Here is a 21,434-nt window from a genome sequence, read left to right as displayed (position 1 = left end):
TTTGCGTTACAGAGGAGGTCTAGGGCTAGAATTATTGCTCTTGCTCTACCGATCGTGGCGATACCTCACATGTGTGGTTTGACTACCATTTTCATATGCGGGCGCTACTCACGTTTGCACTCGCTTCTGCGCACAAGCTCGCCGTGTTTTTAAAAACCTTTATTTTTTATTATTTATTTTAATTGATTTGATTTATTTTTACACTGTTTAAAAAAAAATAATGGATCACTTTTATTCCTATTACAAGGAATGTAAACATTCCTTGTAATAGAAAAAAGCATGACAGGTCCTCTTAAATATGAGATCTGGGGTCAAAAAGTCCTCAGATCTCATATTTGGACTTAAATGCAATAAAAAATAAAATTAAAAAAAATGTCATTTGAAAAAATGACATTAAAAAAAATATACCTTTAACCACTTGCTTACTGGGCACTTAAACCCCCCTCATGCCCAGACCAATTTTCAGCTTTCAGCGCTGATGCACTTTGAATGACAATTGCGCGGGCATACAACACTGTACCCAAATGAAATTTTTATCATTTGTTTCCCACAAATAGAGCTTTCTTTTGGTGGTATTTAATTACAGCTCGGAGTTTTATTAAAAAAAAAAAAAAAAAAATCATGTTTAATAGTTTGTTATAAAATTTTGCAAACAGGTCATTTTTCTCCTTCATTGAAGTGCGCTGATGAGGCGGCACTGATAGGCTGCATTGGTGGGCACTAATAGGCACAGATAAGGTGGCACCGATAGGCACAGATAAGGCAGTACTGATGGGCATAGATAAGGCGGCACTGATGGGCAAAGATGGGCACAGATAAGATGGCACGGATGGGTGGCACTAAGGGGCACTGATAGATGGGACTGATGGGCACTGATAGGTGGCACTGATCGGTGGCTCTGATAGGTGGCACTGCTGGGCACTGATGGGCACCGATGGGCACTGGTAGATGACACTGATGGGCACGGATATGTGGCACTGGGGTGCAGCACCGTTGTTGAGGCAGATTGTGGGCACTGCTGGGTGGCACTGTGGGCATTGCTGGGTGGCACTATGGGTGGCACTGACGGGGGGCACTTATTTTTTAATGAGGTGGCACTGGCAGGGGGCAGGTGGGCACTGGCAGGGCTGGCCGTGATCGGGACTGATGTCCCGATCACGGCCGCTGGTGATCGGCTCTTTTTTTTTCTCCTCGCGCTGAAAGGAATAATAGCCAATTACCGGCTCCGTTGTATCACATGATCAGCTGTCATTGGCTGACAGCTGATCACGTGGTAAGGGGTCGGGATCGACCCCTTGCTCGGATCAGTGATCAGGCGAGTCTCATAGACTCGCCGATCACAGAGCGCGCCGCGCTCGTGCTCGTGCACGGGACGACGTCAATAGACGTAGTCCCGGCAAAGGAGGTCCACGCTGTAGCCGTCATTCGGCTATAGCGCAGGTCTCAAGTGGTTAAGAGGTATGGGTGAAAGTGACGCTTTGATGTCGCTTCCCCCCTCATATGGTGTAGAGACGAGTGGGGGCCATCTTAGCCTCACTCGTCTCAATACCCAGCTAGCGAAAGGACCCGATCGCATCCGCCGCTACCGACGGCTCCGGTAAGTGGCGGAGGGCACGGGAGGGTGGCGGGAGGGGGGGTGGCACCTCTGGGGTGATTAGGTTCAAGTGGTGCATGCAATTTTCCAGAAACGTGCCACTCCAGACTTACGTTTTTAGGGCATGGCAGCCCACTTTTATTTAAAGGAAACGAAAAAGTTCAAACAAATAGTAATCTTCCCTCGCAAGGGGTTCCACCATCACTGTATAAGCAAACGATAGCTTCCTGGCTTACTCACTGTCAGCTTCGTGCTGCTTTAGTCACAGGCTACACCTGCCTGCTTCAGACATCCACACAGACTGTCACCTGCAGTCTTAGACTCCGAGACCTCCTGTCTGTTTCTTCTGGAGCCGTCTCCTACTGAAACCCTCCTGGCAGGGGAGTAACTATAGGGGGTGCAGCAGTCGCGACCGCAACCGGGCCCTGAGATGCAGGGGGCCCATGCAGCCCCCTCTACATATGGCCGGCAGCAGCATAGGCAGCTAGGGGTACCAGTGCACCATGCACACGGGTGGCTGGAGGTGGAGGGTGACTAGCAGAGCTCCATACTTGACTATTGCCCTGGCTGCTCTTTAGTTGTGCATTCCCCGCATAACCTGTGTCCTCGGCCGGCTCCTCAGAGTATCCCTCTCCTGCACCATGCATTGCCACTCAGTCCGATGTCTGTTCTCCCCAGCCAGAGTCCCGTCCCCCCTGAGTCCGGCCCACACTGCACTGCATACTTCTCCCGGGTAAACAAACTTTAAGCACACAGATGCAGTGCAGCCCTATGAGAGCCCCCCGGAGGACACTGCAGGCTTGTCTGCCAGCCCCCCTCCTCCCCCGTCATACACAGATGATGAAAGGTCTTTCTGGGAGATATGCTGATCGCCCGTCTAGCACACTGGATGGAGCCCAGGCCAACATGGATGAGTGCACGGCCTACAGCTTGGTCATGGTGAGTGAGAGGACCCCATCCCCCACACACATACCCCCTCCATCTCCCCCTGGGGACAGGGACCCCTTCTCACGTGGGGACAGGGACCCCCACCTCCCATGGGGACAGGGACCCCTTCTCACCTGGGGGCAGTAACTTCATCTGTCCTGGAGAAAAGGACCTCATCTCTTCTGAGGACAGGCACCCCATCCTGCCTAGGGACAGTCCCCCAATGGGGCACCTAAAAATGTAAAAAAATTAAATAAAATAAAAACTACTGATACCAGTGGTGGAACTACAGGGCTCACAAAGGTCATACCTGTGACCACGCCCCAGAGTTCCATCGCCGGACTCGGAGGGAAGGGCCCTGGCTGGGGTTCAGGGGGGCCCTTCATGGTTTCTTGCATTCGGGCCCTGAAGGTTCTAGTTACGCCACTGCCTCCTGGCCAGACTTCCTGTCTGCCGGGCGGCGCTGTCTCCAAGTCTGAGCACTGACTTCTTTTCCTGCCATGTTTATGAACCCAGCCCACAGGTGTGCAATTAATATTCCCAGGGCCGTCTTTAAGGCAGGGCAAAAGGGGCAGCTGCCCTGGGCCCTGTCATTTTGTGGGGCCCAAAGCAGCTGCCTCATACTTGCCAACTATCCCAGTTTAAATTCCCTTGTCCTTTGAAGTTTTAGTCCTATGCTGTGTCCCAATATCTCAGTGAGAAGTACTGGTATTAATGTTGTCCAGCTCTGCCTTATTGTTGTGTACAGATGACTCACCTGCAGACCCTGTGTTTACATGTAAATAAACGGCATTTATATGTAAATAGCAGTGGCATTCATAAGTAAATAGCTGCTGTCGGCGGCATAGATATGTAAATAAAGGGGGCATTCATATGTATATCATGGCCCCCTGCAGTGAGGAGATGATGTGTTGTAACCTTTAGCAGCAAGTCAGTGAGCAGTAATACTGTACAGTAATCTCTAGCAACCAATTAACAAGCAGAAATCATTTGCTGTAACCTCTAGCAACTAATCACTGAGCTGTGATGTGTGCTGTAACCTCTAGCAACCAGTCAGTAAGCAGTAATGATATGCTGTAACCTCTGGTAACCAATTGCAATTGCTGCCTGATCTGCTATAGTAAACTGATTTTAGATCTAGCAGCTTTTTATTGTATGTCTCAGAGCAGGTGGAGAATGAATTTCAATGAGGGGGTGTGGGGGCCCAATAAAATCTTTGTCCAGGGTCCAATCAACATTAAAGACGGCCCTGAGTATTCCTGCCAAAAATCAGGCATATACTGCTTATATGCACCTGTGACATGGGGTCGCATCTCCACAGCGGTAATAGATGTATAGCAGTAGTTACCTCCTCTAACGTGATAGGTTTATTTAAGAGGAGGTGCTGCAGGGCACTAAGTGCTGGGAAGTCAAGTAATTCAAAGAAACCCATAAAGGCTTGTTCGGGAGGTGCAGTCTTATACTCATATAACCTGCTATAGAATTCTGCAAAGGTTTGGTTAATAGTCAATCCGTCAGAGGTAGTTGACCCATCTGTGAGTTGAATTTCAGCAATCGAACTGTCCTGAAAGTCTGTGTGGGCGAGATGCGCAAGAAGACTACTGTTTTTCCCCCCATGCTCGTGAATACGAGCAGAGAGGTACAATTGTTGCTTCCTAATCAAATCCACCATATGAAGCTGCAGCACCCTATGAGCGTCCGTCAGCATACCACGAGTTTCAGAGGAAGGGTTACCCATGTGATGGTGGCGTGCCTCATTCAGTACTTTTTGGAGAGCCTCCTGCGTGGCCTGCCCAACGGATATATAGTGTTTAATACGTGAGCTATAGGAACCCCTAACCACCGCCTTAAAGGCATCTCAGACAGGGCCCCCACAGCCGCAGAGTTAGAATTAGAGGACCAGTAGTTGGCCATGTCAGTTGGAATGGACTGGAGTATTTCCGGTGTGGAGATCCAGAGAGGGCTGAGTCTCCAAGCCCTAAATGAGGGTCTGTGTCCCAAAGTCAAACCGACCTGTACTATGGAATGGTCAGACACAGTCTGTGACAGATATGCTATGGACTGAGCATAGGGCAAATGGTCATCCATGGCCACTGCATACTCCAATCTGTAGAGGGCAGCATAAGACCTGGACTGGCAGGAGAAGACCTTGTCCCTGGGATATTTCCAGCGCCATAGATCCACATATCCATAGGTATTGCACCACACGCTACACAATTAAGATTCAGATTGTAGAGGCTTCAACCTATCTAATTCAGGCTGCAACACAGAATTAAAATCCCCAAGAATGAGCATAGGCAATGCTAGGCAATGAGGAAAAATGCACACTCAGTTCCGGGAACACTGCAGCCGTGACCGGAGGGGGCAAGTAGACCGTGACCAACAGGAGGGGAATTCCATATATAGTCACATGTAAAATAATATACTGCCCCTTAGGGTCCAAAATAACTTGAAAGGAGAATGATATCCTATCCCTTTACGAATTAGAATCGCAACCCCGTGGGCATAGTTAGAATAGGTAGAGTGGTAATTATGAGCCACCCAATGTTTTTTCAGGGCCAAAATAGTAGAACCTATGAGATGAGTTTCCTGCAGACACAAGACATGTGGTTTATGCTGCTTCAGGACCTCAAATACAGATGCTCTTTTAAATTTAGAGTTCAACATTCCACAAACAAATATTTATCGTGGACATAGGGAAGACATTAAAACCCACAGGGCAGGAAGGAAGAGGGAAGGAGGAGCACACAAATAAGTATCCCCAACTCCGGTCACAGCTACAGATGGTCTAGAGGGTCACAGTGGCGCACAAACATACATCCACACATACAACATACACACAAAAGCAAAACTATGTAGAATAGCATAATCATTACCCAATAAGGGTAGCTTAACCCCTGCCCAGCTCCAAAGAACGGGAGTGGGTCTATACCCTGAATTTGTACCATGCATGGGGCACATGGCCGACAACAGAAAACACAAAAAAAAAATTCAGAAAAACAAAATAGTCAGTGTTCAACAAAAAAATTGAGGGGTAGAGTAGTTCACCCCACTGCAGCTCGGGCCGGCGCAGTTAGAGTTGCCACCTCATCCCTTTAAACCCGAACACATATGAATCACACAGGTTCTGTGGCTGATTAAGGTGGTAATAAAACTCACTTTGTGCCTTGTCTGCATTTAATTTGCCTCAGAACCCGTGTAATTCAAAGGTGTTCTGGTTTAAAGGGATGAGGTGGCCACTATAGGCTCAGTAGATGAGGACCAGTTACTCTCCCACAGGAGAGGTGTATGGTCGACCAAACTGTCGCTTAACAGAGCCTTGGTAAGGGAAAATAAAAGGACAAGGGGAAAGGACAGGAAGAGAAACACAAATCAGTGAACCCTCCCTTGATGGGTAAGCCGGAGGGTAGCAGGGAACACCATGGAGTATTGGATATCATGCTCCCAGAGTTTCTGCTTGACACGCTGATAACTGGCTCTTTGATTGTGGACTGTCACAGAGTAATCAGGAAACGGGGACATCCCCCAGACTCTGACTGGCCCCCGACATCCTACAGACTCACTCTGACTGGCCCCCGACATCCTCCCGACTTACCCTGACTGGCCCCGACATCCTCCAGACGCCGTGACCGTTGTTGCCGCGCGGAAAGAGTTTGAACTGCGGCGCCGCCCACCTTCCATAGACACTGGCAGCGGGGGTGGGCGGTGCTGCAGCATCTCTATAGACCAGCTTCTGGTCTTCTTTAAAATGGCGGCCTCTAGCGGCCGGCAGCGAGGTTAACGGGACAAACCGAATTTCCCGGGACAAAATTAATTCGGGACAAGGGAATATCCCGGGAAATTCGGGACAGTTGGCAACTATGCCTTATCAGTGCCCATCAGCGAAGGAGAAAACGTACTTATTTACAAAATTTTCGAACAGAAACAAAAGAAAAACTATTTTTTTTTTCAAAATTTTAGGTATTTTTTATTTGTTTAGCAAAAAATAAAAACTGCAGAGGTGATCAAATACCACCAAAAGAAAGCTGTATTTGTGGGAACAAAATGATAAAAATTCTGTTTGGGTACAGTATAGCATGACCGTGCAATTGTCATTTAAACAGCGCTGAAAATTGGCCAGGGCAGGAAGGGGGTTAAGTGCCCTGTATTGAGGTGGATAAGGATATATACAGTACATACACACAAAGCACAAGTCCGTGTTCACGCTATTAGACGTTTCTCTGGGCTGCAGTTCCTCTGAGCTCCACAAGATGGTAATCTCACTTTTATCCAGGCAGGAAGTCTCTATGGAATGCAGACAGGAAGTGATGTCAGGTTTAAATAGGTGAGAGGTGAGTCGGGAGGAAGTAGAGAGAAGACCTCACTGGAAGTGGCAGTAGAGGAGGTAATAAGATCTTATTTTCTATTTATACCCAGGCACTCCTGAGCCCCCGCGCTCTGAATGTAAGGCACTCCTGAACCCCCGCGCTCTGAGAGTGACGCACACCTGAGCCCCCCGCACTCTGAGAGTGACGCACTCCTGAGCCCCCCGCGCTCCGAGAGCGACGCACTCCTGAGCCCCTCCGCGCTCCGAGAGCGACGCACTCCTGAGCCCCTCCGCGCTCCGAGAGCGACGCACTCCTGAGCCCCTCCGCGCTCCGAGAGCGACGCACTCCTGAGCCCCTCCGCGCTCCGAGAGCGACGCACTCCTGAGCCCCTCCGCGCTCCGAGAGCGACGCACTCCTGAGCCCCTCCGCGCTCCGAGAGCGACGCACACCTGAGCCCCTCCGCGCTCCGAGAGCGACGCACTCCTGAGCCCCTCCGCGCTCCGAGAGCGACGCACTCCTGAGCCCCTCCGCGCTCCGAGAGCGACGCACTCCTGAGCCCCTCCGCGCTCCGAGAGCGACGCACTCCTGAGCCCCTCCGCGCTCCGAGAGCGACGCACTCCTGAGCCCCTCCGCGCTCCGAGAGCGACGCACTCCTGAGCCCCTCCGCGCTCCGAGAGCGACGCACTCCTGAGCCCCTCCGCGCTCCGAGAGCGACGCACTCCTGAGCCCCTCCGCGCTCCGAGAGCGACGCACACCTGAGCCCCTCCGCGCTCCGAGAGCGACGCACTCCTGAGCCCCTCCGCGCTCCGAGAGCGACGCACTCCTGAGCCCCTCCGCGCTCCGAGAGCGACGCACTCCTGAGCCTCTCCGCGCTCCGAGAGCGACGCACTCCTGAGCCCCTCCGCGCTCCGAGAGCGACGCACTCCTGAGCCCCTCCGCGCTCCGAGAGCGACGCACTCCTGAGCCCCTCCGCTCTCCGAGAGCGACGCACTCCTGAGCCCCTCCGCTCTCCGAGAGCGACGCACTCCTGAGCCCCTCCGCTCTCCGAGAGCGACGCACTCCTGAGCCCCTCCGCGCTCCGAGAGCGACGCACTCCTGAGCCCCTCCGCGCTCCGAGAGCGACGCACTCCTGAGCCCCTCCGCGCTCCGAGAGCGACGCACTCCTGAGCCCCTCCGCGCTCCGAGAGCGACGCACTCCTGAGCCCCTCCGCGCTCCGAGAGCGACGCACTCCTGAGCCCCTCCGCGCTCCGAGAGCGACGCACTCCTGAGCCCCTCCGCGCTCCGAGAGCGACGCACTCCTGAGCCCCTCCGCGCTCCGAGAGCGACGCACTCCTGAGCCCCTCCGCGCTCCGAGAGCGACGCACTCCTGAGCCCCTCCGCGCTCCGAGAGCGACGCACTCCTGAGCCCCTCCGCGCTCCGAGAGCGACGCACTCCTGAGCCCCTCCGCGCTCCGAGAGCGACGCACTCCTGAGCCCCTCCGCGCTCCGAGAGCGACGCACTCCTGAGCCCCTCCGCGCTCCGAGAGCGACGCACTCCTGAGCCCCTCCGCGCTCCGAGAGCGACGCACTCCTGAGCCCCTCCGCGCTCCGAGAGCGACGCACTCCTGAGCCCCTCCGCGCTCCGAGAGCGACGCACTCCTGAGCCCCTCCGCGCTCTGAATGTAAGACACTCCTGAACCCCCGCGCTCTGAATGTAAGACACTCCTGAACCCCCGCGCTCTGAATGTAAAGAACTCCTGAGCCCCCGCGCTCTGAATGTAAAGAACTCCTGAACCCCCGCGCTCTGAGAGCGAGGCACTCCTGACGCCCCCCGGCGCTCTGAGAGTGAGGCACTCCTCAACCCTGCGCTCTGTAAGTAGCAGAGCGCTGAATTCTTTACTTTGTACATAGTGCACACCTCAACACTGTACTCTGTTCTCAGCGCACTGTTCAAACTCTGCAGTCCGTGTGTAACGCACTTCTCAACTCTGTACACAGCGCACCCCTGAATTCTGCACTTTGTGCGTTTGGGAGCAAGGCCAGGGGTGGGGTCGAAGGGGCCTCGTCAGTTTGGCAGTGGGGCCCCAAGATTTCTAACAGCGGCCCTGCAAAGGGGATCTCTCATCTAAAGGAGATCTCTGAAGGAAGGAGGGGGCACTGTTAGAAGGGGACTATGAGGTAATGAGGGTCTCTAATGGGTGCTGGCTGCTAATCATTGGATCACCAGGCAGCACCCCTCCCCTACAGATACCCCATTAGATCAAAGTCTCTTTATATCAGCACCCCCTCTTAAACCCCCCCATTATATCAGAATCACCTTATATAAGCACCACCCTTCCTCTTACAGAGGTCTTTAAGAGGGGGTGCTGATATAAAGAGACTGATCTAATGGGGTGTCTGTAGGGGAGGGGTGCTGCATTGGATGAGAGATCCTCCTTATCTGCATTCCCTGTACTTTTTAAGTTAAAAGAGAAAAACTCCGTAAATAAACTCATTGTTGGGTTGCTGCCAGCACTGATATGTGTTCCACACCTCCAAAAAAATAGAAAAAATGCAATGAAACCTCCCCCTAGAATTCTATTAATTCTTATGTGAAAACATTTTGTGAAGGATGGGGGATTTGAACTGTTATTTAATAACAAAATATATGCATAGTACACACTACAAAAATAAAATAAAATAAAATTGCTGTGTGCCGCTAATGTGTTCGGGTTTGACTTAAAGAAAAGGTGGCAACCCTATGGGGAACCCAGGCGAAATTGCACGTGTTCCCGACCTGCAGAGGAACATGCCACACTTTAGCACACGCGTGTGCACCAAACCGCATGGTCCTGCAACACCATATAGCTTGGTGCTGCGCTTTTTTTAAATTATCTTTATGCGCATATCTGAACTGAGCCCCATATCACAATCCCATCCTGACATTAGTTCCACAGTGTCCACTGTACATCACAGTTCCCTTCACAGTAGCGTTCTCATACCCCCTTGACATCAAGACCCTCCAACAGTACTGTCCTCTGCCCCCCCCCCACATTACTGTCCTCTGCCCCCCCCCCCCCCACATTACAGTACTCATATCCCCCATATTGTCCTCAGCTCCCCCACATTGTTTTCATCCCCCAATACAGTATTCAGCTGCCCCACATTACTGTCCTCAACCCCCACTCCCATTAAAGTACTCAGCTCCCCTGCATTACTATCCTCAGCCCCCCTATTACTGACCTCAGCCCCCATTATAATACCCGGCTCCCTCACGTTATTATCCTCAGCCCCCCAATCCAGTATTCAGTTCCCCCACATTACTGCCCTTAGTCGCCCTATTACAGTACTCAGCCCCTCTCCCAATATTACAGTACTCAGCCCCCCCTCCTGACATTACAGTACTCAGCCCCCTCTTTACAGTGCTCAGCCCCCCCCCCCCCCCGACATTACAGTGCTCAGACTTAACTCCCCCACACACATTACAGTGCTCCTTTCTCCCATATTGTCTTCAGCCCCCAATACAGTAGTCAGCTGCCCCACATTACTGACCTCAGCCCCCATTATGGTACTCGGCTCCCTCACATTATTATCCTCAGCCCCCCCCCCCCCCCATACAGTATTCATTTCCCCCACATTACTGCCCTTAGTTGCCCCATTACATTACTCAGCCCCCCCCTCCCAACATTACAGTACTGGGGGGGCCCCCGTCCCCCCCCCGACATTACAGTCCTCAGCCCCCCCTGACATTACAGTCCTCAGCCCCCCTCTTTACAGTACTCGGGGGGGGGGGGGGCGACATTACAGTACTCGGCCTTAACTCCCCCACATTGTCTTCAGCCCCCAATACAGTATTCAGCTGCTCCATATTACTATCCTCAGCTGCCCTATATTACTGTCCTCAAACCCCCCCATTATAGTACTTGGCTCCCTCACATTATTATCATCAGCCCCCCATTACAGTCCATAGCCCCCCCCCTCTTTACAGCAATCGGCCTCCCCCCTCCTCCCAACATTACAGTACTCAGCCTTAACTCCCCCCCCCCCACACATAACAGTACTCAGTGCCTCTCCCCCTTCCCACATTACATCTCCCCTACCTTACACAGACGGGAGGCACAGCAGGTCTGAATGGAGGACGGAAGCTGCAAGCTGGTGATTAGTTGCCTGTACCGCTCTTCATCTTTGCAACCAATCACTGACTTGGGGGCCGGACCGCAGGCCGCCATTTAGTGATGCCTGCACTATTGGATTATAAGAGACATGGGACACCTTTTGGGGGCCCCAAAGAGAGTAGTAATGGGGCACGCTGTGGGGGAACAGGTGGGTGTGTCCAAATTACTCTTGCTGACATCATTGCCCTGCCCCCCCCTCCCCCAGTGATGCTGAACCTGTCCCTAGGCAGCAACCCGCAGCTCCCGGATGGCAACAGATTTGTGTGAGTGACTGTCTCAGTTGCTTGTGGAGCCACAGGCCTGTCTGAAAAATGTGTCTGGGTTTCAGGGGCAGACTGAAACCCGGACATGTGATTCAAAAACCCAAACTGCCCGTGTAAATCCTGAACAGTTGGCAACACTACTACTTATGGGGCCGGAACATTCTCTTCAGTCTCTATTAGAGACGCGTCCCCTTCTCATCTCTTCTGTCTATACCAGAGGCCTGCAAACTTTCTAAACAAAGGAGCAGCTTGTTCTTTAAACTTAAAGTGATTGTAAAGTCATAAGGTTTTTTTTTATCTTAATGCATTCTATACATTAACCACTGAAGGACTGAAACTCTTTCTGTGGTTTGTTTGCAAGATAAAAACACGTTTTTTTGCTAGAAAATTACTTAGAACCCCCAAACGTTTTATACTTTTTTTTTTTCTAACACCCTAGAGAGGGGGGGGGGGGGGGGGCCTCTCCTGCCACTATAAGTGATCTTCTGGCGAATCCGCCACAGAGATCACTTATCACTTATAGAATTTTACGTTGGTGCATGCATGTGATCTAGCGGGCGTGCCGCGGGAGCCCGTCTGCGGGTCTGGCAGACTCTGTCCGCCGCCGACCCGCGTTTGCGGTATACAGAGGCAGAACGGGGATCTGCCTTTTGTAAACAAGGCCGGATCCCTGATCTGACAGGGGACATGTCAGATCTTCTGTTCCCAGTGATCGGGAGCACTGATCTCTGTCATGTCCCTGGCAGCCCATCCCCCTGCAGTTAGAACACACCCAGGGAACATAGTTAACCCCTTAATCGCCTTTTACTATTAACACCTTCCCTGCCAGTGTCATTTATACATTGATCAGTGCATTGTTTTATCACTGATCAATCTAATAATGTCACTGGTCCCTAATAAGTGTCATTTGGGGTCAGATTTGTCCGCTGCAATGTCACAGTCCTGCTAAAAATCGCCGCTATTACCAGTAAAAACAATAAAAAAATAAATTTAAAAGTCCCTAAGTCTATCCCATAGTATCCCATAGTTTGTAGACGTGATGACTCTTGCGCAAACCAATCAATATACGCCTATTGCGATTTTTAGAAGTACTGATGTAGAAGAATATATATTGGCCTGAATAAACTGATAAATAAATAAATTCGTTTTTTTATATATATATTTTTTGGATATGTATTACAGCAAAAAGTAAAAAATACATATAATTCTGAAAAAAAACAATACTTTTTGCTATAATACATATCCAAACAATATGTATTCAAAACAAATTTATTCATCAGTTTAGGCCAATATAAATTCTAAATATATCATTTTGAAAAAAAAAATAAATAAATATATATATATATATATATATATATATATATATATATATATATATATATATATATATATATATATATATATATATATATATATATATATATATATATATATATATATATATATACACACACACACAATTTTTTATTTTATTTTTTTCAAAATTATAACCTGATGTGCAAAAAAAAAAAAAAGATGACCACTAGATTCGCTGCTGCTTACCGACTCCCTATGATCTCCTATTATGGGAGATCGCAAGTGCTTTCGGCTCAATACCCAGCCGGGCCTTTAATGGACACAGTAACAGTCACAGCGTCTTCATAAACTTCCATCGCTAATATAAAGCGCAATGACATAGGATCCCCATGAAGGAATAAAAAGCTGTAAAATCGAATGCCCCGTACACACAATTGGATTTTTTCGACAACAAATGTTGGATGTGAGCTTGTTGGCGGAAAATCCGACCGTGTGTACGCTCCATCGGACATTTGTTGTCAGACTTTCCGCCAACAAATGTCGGCTATCAGGCTCTCAATATTTTCCGCCAACAAATTTTTGTTGTCAGACTTTTTCCGATCGCGTGTACACAAGTCCGACGCACAAAAGTCCATGCATGCTCGGAATCAAGTACGAGCTGAAAGTGCTCGGTCTTGTAACACCAGCGCTCGTAATGGAGACATCACATGACTGTTGAACGTCCTTTTTATCAGCTCGCCGTACATCTTGTACGTCACTACGTTCGTAATTGTTGGCCAACGTTTGTGTGACCGTATGTATGCAAGACAAGTTGGAGCCAGCAACCCTTCGAACAAAATTCCACGGTTTTGTTGTCAGAAAGTCTGATCGTGTGTACGGGGCATTAGGGTGTTTTTAATATTAAAAAGCTGTAATGCACTTAGAATTCTGTAGATAAAAAAAAAAGCCGGCCAGCTCAAAATCGCAAGCCCGTCACTCTGGGACCTGCAATGACGTCAGCACGTTGCTCCCCTCTACGCGTTTTGTCATAAATGATGATGTCCAGGGGCACCACGTTGCTGTGTCCATTAAAGGCCCGGGCTGAGTATTGAGCCGAGGGAGATTGTGATCTCCCGTAATAGGAGATCATAGGGAGTCGGTAAGCAGCAGCGAATCTAGTGGTGGAAGTCATCCCCCCCCCCTTTTTTTTTTTTTTTTTTTTTTCAATCACGTTTTCTAGGGTGTAATATTTGTTATTGCCACGCTAATGTCACTACATTGGATGGCCTTTATTTATTGTCATTTCTCACCAATTTTATTCCTACTTTTAGATGATTAGCGCAACTTATTATTTGGAAAGGTGTTTGTTACTGTGTGTATCTCACAGGAAGTTGTTGCTTTTTTTTTTTGCACATATTTTAGATATTTTTTGATAGCGCGGTAATTACTTTTTTGCTTTATTATAATGGAGACCTGAATGGTGAGGAGGATTCTGGGAATATCGTTTGATTTTATTATTTGTGTTCAGATCTAGAGTTTTCCTCCTGAAGTCTGGAGATCATATGACCATCACATTGCCTCCACCTCCCTCCCTGATAGAATAGAGAAATACAAAGAAGATTCTAGAAGTCACCAGAGAGATGATGGAGGAGAGGTGAGGAGGATTCTGGGAATTCTGGGACATTATCCAGTAACAGACAAGGGATGTGTCTGGATGGTGACTGTATCATTGTGTGTGTCAGGTTCCTATAAGGTGTCAGGATGTCACTGTCTATTTCTCCATGGAGGAGTGGGAGTATTTAGAAGGACACAAGGATCTCTACAAGGACGTCATGATGGAGAATCAGCCGCCCCTCACATCACCGGGTAAGAGGAGACTTTATTGTAAAGGAGAGAGCAGTACGGAGGCTCCACCTAGATCCCCCATCATCTGATAAACACATAGAAACAATGTATTCAGTCAGTGTGTGTGTTTCCTACAGATGGATCCAGTAATGGGAACCCACCAGAGAGATGTCCCCGTCCTCTGTATTCCCAGGATTCCACACAGGAAGGTCACACCATCCCCCACCATCATCAGGTAGATGAGGAACAATCATTGGCAGTTATGATTTATACACAGCATGTTTGTTACAATGAATATTGTATTATATATTCAGAATGGAGACATCGTGGATAATGATATTCCTATTAAAGAAGAGTATAAAGAGAAGGATGAGGAGTATGGAGTGATGGAGGAGTTTTTAGAAGGACACAAGGATACGATGGAACCAACTAATACCAGGAACCCACCAGAGAGATGTCCCCGTCCTCTGTATTCCCGGGATTCCACACAGGAAGGTCACACCATCCCTCACCATCATCAGGTAGATGAGGAACAATCACTGATAGTATCATTAGGATCTGTACATTATCTGCATTGTTACAATTTTTGTCATTTTTATTATATATTCAGAGTGGAGACCTGAGAGATTCTAAAGTTGAAGTTAAAGAAGAGATCAAAGAGGAGGATGATGATGATGATAGGGTGATGGAGGAGTCGGAGTTTCGAAAAGAACACAAAGATCTGTACCAGGACACCATGATGGAGTTATCCAGCTACAGAAACCCACCAGAGAGATGTCCCCGTCCTCTGTATTCCCGGGATTCCACACAGGAAAATCACAACTATGCACACCATCATCTGGTAGATGATTACCAATTATTGGTAGTTTTTATTTATAGACAGCATATTTGTTACAATGAATGTTGTATTATTTGTTCAGAATGGAACCATCATGGATAATAATATTAGTGTTAAAGAAGAGTATAAAGAGGAGGATGAGGCGTATGGAGTGATGGAGTTTTCAGGACACAAGGACATGATGGAGCCACCTAATACCAGGAACCCACCAGAGAGATGTCCCCGTCCTCTGTATTCCAAGGATTCTACTCCAGAAGATCACACCATCCCTCACCATCATCAGGTAGATGAAGAACAGTCACTGATCGTATCATTAGGAGCTGTACATTATCTGCAATGTTACCATTTATATCTTCTTATATTTTTCAGAGCAGAGACCTCGGAGATTATAATATTGTTGTCAAAGAAGAGTTTAAAGAAGAGGATGAGGAGTATGGAGTGAAGGAGGAGTTTTCAGAAGGACACAAGGATATGATGGAGCCACCTAATACCAGGAACCCACCAGAGAGATGTCCCCGTCCTCTGTATTCCTGGGATTCCACACAGGAAGGTCACACCATCCCTCATAATTACAAGGTTGGTGGGATGGAGCTTATAAAACACAGACTCATGTAGACAATGTGTGGAGTTTTATGTGATCTCACAATATTAAAGCTTATTGTTCACAGATATTTTCTATTTTTCATTTTTTTTTTTTTTTGTTTTTTTTTTTTTTTAGTGGGAAGATCCAATAGATATAGAAGTTAAAGCAGAAGAAGAAGAGTGGTCTTTGAGGGATGATGAGCAGTCTATGGAGGAGGATGGAATAACAGGGACATTTATAGAGGAGGACACTCCTACAGAGATCAGCACAGGTGGGTCATCAACACTGAATACATTCCTCCCACCTATACTGCTCACTGATTGGTCCAAAATAGTACAGGGGCTGGGTTATATCAGCCTGTAATACCCTGGTCACTTTCCTGAGCTGTGTTCCCCGTCCTGTATTTCTCTTCCTTCTCTGTGCTGCAAACACAATTTATGGAGATTTTCGGGTTCATCTGGCAACAATATGTTTATTTTGACCATAGGCGTGGCTTCATCTAGGCACCTGGGAACTGTGCCCTTTATCTTCTTCCCCATACCCTGGGTCTAGCAAAGATCTGACAGAACATTCCCCCCCCCCCCCCCCCCCCAGGGTTACTGTTATTTGCTGGCTGTGCCGGGTGGAGGGATATGTCTGTATAGTTTCAGACACAAGTCTCTGAGTGCAGTCTCAGGAGGCAGGAATGTGGGACCTCTGCAACTTAAGTAAACCTTAACCACCTGCTGAGCCACTCACAGTGAATCCACTGTGTGTAAGTGACAAGTGCGGGCACCTCCCACATATATGTACGTCACAAGCCTGGCTTTGGGGCGTTCACGTTCCCTGCTGATCTGTGCTGTTTTGCTACAGCACAAGTTAGTCAGCAGGTTTCAGCCAATGATTTTGGCTGTGAACCTGCTGATTTGGCTGCAGCAAATCACAGCACAGCCCTGTGTCTTGTTTGTAAACACAGACACAGGTTCTGGCCAGATCTTCTCCCTCTGAACCCTTTGTTTTAGAGAGAGAAGAAAGCCAGACCCGTGTTAGTAGAAACAGAACATTTACACTTGAATACACCTTGTTTGGCTTATTTAATCCTTTGAGTGCCCTGTCTCCAGTGTCGTTCGTACAGTATACAGCATTTATTCACTGATAGGTGATTAGGTGGACGTAGAATTGACATTAACCATTAATGGGTTAATCAAAATATTCCTTTTGGGTGATGTTGCTGAACCAAAGGCAAGTTTAATTGATATTCATCATAACATTAAAACCAAGAATCCTCATACATGTAATGTATTAAAAAAAGAGGGTAACATTGAATAAGCCCATGGTGTCTCACTGGTGGTTCCTGGAGCAATGAGGAGCTTACGGTGTCCAACAATGAAACGGTGCAGCTAGGGGGGAGCCACCAGTGATCCCCCTGCACTGAAGAGCCCCGACCCAAACGGTAGACCCGCTCACTGGCGTGGTCTGGAAAGGCTGGCATGCTGATGGAGGAAGGTGGTGACTGCTGGGGCGGTCAGAGAACCAAACCGCTCTCCACAAGGCAGCTCGCTATGCAGGCTGGCATGCAGATGGATGTGGAGGGGAAAGCCGGCAAAGTCGACACTGGTGAGTCACTCTCCCTAGATGGATCCACTCCGTTCGGTGTGACGGGGATGTAAAGTGAAGCGGGGAGACCTTTGAAATAGCGCATGCGCGCGAAACGCGTCATCACGGCAACCCTCCGGCCTGCACCTCATGCTGGTTCCTGAGGATTTCAGACTTCCTTTCACCACCATCCTAACCAGGCTTGTTACATCATCTGTACGTCCCCCCCATCCCCCCCTCCCCCCTGGCTTTTGGCTTGTGACTGCAGTGGCTCCCCGCTTCACTTCACATCCTTGTCACACTGAACGGAGCGGATCCATCTAGGGAGAGTGACTCGGCAGTGCGGACGGTCCATGGTTTTCCCTTCCACATCCATCTGCATGTCAGCCTGCATAGCGAGCTGCCTTCTTCCATCAGCAAGCCAGCCTTTCCAGACCACGCAAGCAAGTCTACTGTTCGGGTCAGGACTCTTCAGTGCCGATGGGATCACTGGCACCCCCCCTAGCTGCACTGCTTCATAGTTGGACACCGTAAGCTCCTCATTGCTTCGGGAAAACCAGTGACACCATAGGCTTATTTAAAAAAGAAGTATGGGTTTCCTTTTTTTTTTATTTTTTTTTTTTTGCGATATCTATAAATCCTTCCAGCCCTCTCAGAAGTGCCCTGTTCTGTTAAAGTCGAGCTAAATACGGGTGGGAGGTTCTACAGACTTTCATACAGCGTAATACCGACAATGGTCTGGCTCTGGAGTCTGGATCCACCCACTTTCCTGTCCTCTCTCTGCTCGTTCCCAAGACTTCAGAGTGTTCTCTCTTTCTCTCTCTCTCTTTCTTTCTCTCTTTCTCTCTTTCTCTCCCTCTCTCCTTTTAATACATTACATGTATGAGGATTCTTGGTTTTAATGGTATGATAAATATGAATGCCTTGCCTTTGGTTCACCAACACCACCCAAAAGGAATATTTTTATGAATCCATTGCCTGCCATTTAATGGTTTCTGCCAGTGCTACGTCCACCTAATGTTACCCACTGAGCGCTTACATTGTTTTGCCAGCATATACATTTGCATCTGGAGTCATTGAAAAGCCTCTCTGTATCCAAGACTATAACATAAATATGGGAGGTATATTTGCAGATCTCATATTGCCACAAGTTCTTAGAAAATAAAGAAAGAAACAAATAAATATATATATATATATATATATATATATATATATATATATATATATATATATATATATATATATATATATATATATATATATATATATATATATATATATATTTTTTTTTTTTTCAAAACCTTGTGACAGATGAGATCTGAAAAATACTCGCCATGTCTCTTATCAAATACCTTAGAGTGTCTACTTTCTAAAAAAGGAGTTTTCAGTGGGGGTGGGTGGGGTTATTTGTACTATCCTGGCATTTTAGGACCTCAAACTGTGATAGGTAGTCGGAACATCAAATGAGCAAGTTATGCTCTTTGGAAGCCTGAAAGTTCTCATTGGATTTTGGGCCTCTGTATGCGGCTAGGCTCTCCAAAAAGCCTCACACATGTGGGATCCCCATATTCGGGAGAAGTAGGAGAATGTGTATTTGGGGTGTTATTTCACATCTACCCATGGTATGTGTGAGAAATATCTTGGTAAAGGCACAACTTTGTGTTAAATAAAAAAGCTTGTGGCAAAAAATAAAATCTTCCATGGACTTGCCTCCTAGGAGTGTCTACTTTCCAAAAAGGGGTCATTTGTGGGGTGTTTATACTGTGCTGACATTTCCGGGCCTCCGAAAATGTCACAGGTAGTCAGGAAATCCAATGTGTAATTAACAACCCTTGAAAGCCTGATTTATTTATTTGGATTTTGGGGGCATGTACTTGGCTAGGCTGCCACAAAGTCTCACACATGTGGTATCCCCATACCCTGAGGTTGTAGCAGAATGTGTTTTGGGGTGTAATTCCAGGTATACCCATGGCATGTGTGAGCAATATCTAATTAAACTGACAACTTTGTGTAAAAGAAAAATGAAAAATTGCACTATAAAATTTGTATTGCACATTTTATATAGTCCGGACCCCTGCACTATATACTCTGTTGTACTTTGTATACTCCTGATACTATATAGTCCTATCTGTTGTATTGTATACAATATGTTGTACATTACATAGTCCTGACTTCTGCTCTCTCCCCACTGAGATATATATATAAATATATAATTTTACACACACTATAAATTCTCTTGTTACACCCATTTCCTACCAGCTAAACATTTAACATGTGATTTTGATTGGAGCACAGATTTTTACCTGTTCATAATAATGTGATAACATCCTTACATATTGGAACCTTAAACAGAAAGTGATGATGAGGTGTCAGGGGAGTCAATAACCCAATGATGGGGGTCTTCAGGATCAGTCCAGTCTTCATCTTGGTTGTTCTCCCCCCATCCTCACTCTCTGACCTCTGGTGGGGCTCAGCCCCGCTGTTATTCATGACTAAATCATGGACTAAATAAGGAAGTGCAGGACTTCTTGTGTTGGGAAGATGGCAATGAGTGATAGAGGGGGAGGGGACACTCGTCCTATAATCCCCTCATCACTGTCACTCCTATAAAAGACAGTTCTCGTTGTTTCCTCACTCTTTGACTAAGGTCCATGAATAAAGAAATGATCTGGTAGGAGATCAGAGGACCCATTTACTAGTTACCTTGAGGGGGGAATTGTAAGATCTTCAGAGACAAAGCTGCCTGATGTGGGCGGAGTCCTGGTTTAGGGGAACCAATCAGCTCATGTCTAGTAATAATCTTTTTATTTCTATTTTAGTAGATGGACGGGAGATGAGGAAAACCTCAGAGGATTGTCTCACTTTGTCTCCAGACTGTAAAGTAGAAGATGAGGACATCACACAGTATAGTCCAGGAGAAAACCCGACTACCTCAAATGTCCATCCGGCACCACACAGTGTAGATGGACCATCGTATTCCTCTTATCCTGAGGAACCTCAGACTGTGCGGGACGGTGCCGCCCTTCCAACAGAGAAGAGGTTTTCCTGTACTGAGTGCGGGAAGAGTTTCCATTTTAAATCCAATCTTAATGTGCATAAAAGAACTCACACAGATGAGAAGACACATACCTGCCCTGAGTGTGGGAAGTATTTCCCAAAGATGTGCCATCTTACCAGACATCAAAGATTGCACACCGGGGAGAATCGGCTTGCCTGTCTTGAGTGCGGGAAATGTTTTTCAGATAAGTCCAATCTTTCCAGGCATCAGAGATTGCACACGGGGGAAAAACCATATTTCTGTTCTGAGTGCGGGAAATGCTTCGTACAAAAATCCAATCTTGAGGAACATCAGAGATCTCACACAGGGGAGAAGCCATTTTCCTGTACTGTGTGCGGGAAATGTTTTTCACAGAGGTCCTATCTTTCTGTACATCAGAGATATCACACGGGGGAAAAGCCGTATTCCTGTTCTGAGTGTGGAAAAGGTTTTTCACGGACATGCGGTCTTTACAGACATCAGAGATCTCACATGAGAAAGAAGCTCCTTTCCGGTCCTGAGTGAGGGAATTTCTCCTCACTGAAGTCCTGTCTTCCTGTACATCAGGGATCCCACACAACTCTCGAGGTGCATTAGTGTCTTCTATATGAATGTTGCTGGACATCACAGCTCTCATGTGGGGAAGAAGCACACCCTGATATACACCTCAGATATACTCCATGGCTGATCTTCATCATGGAAGAAACAGTTCATAAGGAGATCAGAGATCACCAAAGACATGGCTGAAGTGTTGTACCATATTGGCCATTGATAGCAGTAGAAAAATAAAAATGGAGTCATCACCTTTCATTGGCTGAGTACATTTTGTGGTGTAAACTTTCACACTTTAGAGGTCTATTTTTTTTTTTTTTTTTTTAAATAAGTTGAACAAATGTCACTTGTATTCAGCCAATCATGATGATAAATGTTGGTCGTATTTTATTTCATACAGTGATTTCCTGTGATCATTGGCTCCATCTCGTGGCCATAATGCTCTATCGCACTATTTTTAATGATGGAGATATTTCAGAAAAAATACTCCATTATGGTCACTAG

The 21,434-nt window shown here is 47.5% G+C and overlaps 2 protein-coding genes across 3 annotated transcripts in view; one reads left to right on the top strand and one right to left on the bottom strand.

Moving 5' to 3' along the window:
* The window catches only part of LOC143989974 (uncharacterized), a 73,846-nt gene extending 52,658 nt beyond the window's left edge, over nucleotides 1–21,188 (top strand). Inside the window, exons 8-16 of the mRNA XM_077490219.1 lie at nucleotides 14,044–14,154; nucleotides 14,243–14,366; nucleotides 14,483–14,580; nucleotides 14,660–14,866; nucleotides 14,956–15,186; nucleotides 15,266–15,466; nucleotides 15,553–15,759; nucleotides 15,902–16,037; nucleotides 20,161–21,188. Of these exons, the coding sequence (XP_077346345.1) occupies nucleotides 14,044–14,154; nucleotides 14,243–14,366; nucleotides 14,483–14,580; nucleotides 14,660–14,866; nucleotides 14,956–15,186; nucleotides 15,266–15,466; nucleotides 15,553–15,759; nucleotides 15,902–16,037; nucleotides 20,161–20,903 (2,058 nt within the window). The 3' untranslated portion in view covers nucleotides 20,904–21,188. The remainder of the gene's footprint in view (nucleotides 1–14,043; nucleotides 14,155–14,242; nucleotides 14,367–14,482; nucleotides 14,581–14,659; nucleotides 14,867–14,955; nucleotides 15,187–15,265; nucleotides 15,467–15,552; nucleotides 15,760–15,901; nucleotides 16,038–20,160) is intronic.
* LOC143989470 (uncharacterized) overlaps nucleotides 1–21,434 on the bottom strand; it is a 313,492-nt gene that overhangs the window by 136,241 nt on the left and 155,817 nt on the right. The window lies entirely within an intron of this gene.

This window comes from Lithobates pipiens, unplaced genomic scaffold (assembly GCF_037356315.1).
Source record: "Lithobates pipiens isolate NorthernLeopardFrog02 unplaced genomic scaffold, aLitPip1_a1.2 Scaffold_18, whole genome shotgun sequence".
Lineage (NCBI taxonomy): Eukaryota > Metazoa > Chordata > Amphibia > Anura > Ranidae > Lithobates > Lithobates pipiens.
This window is presented reverse-complemented; position numbering and strand designations above follow the sequence as displayed.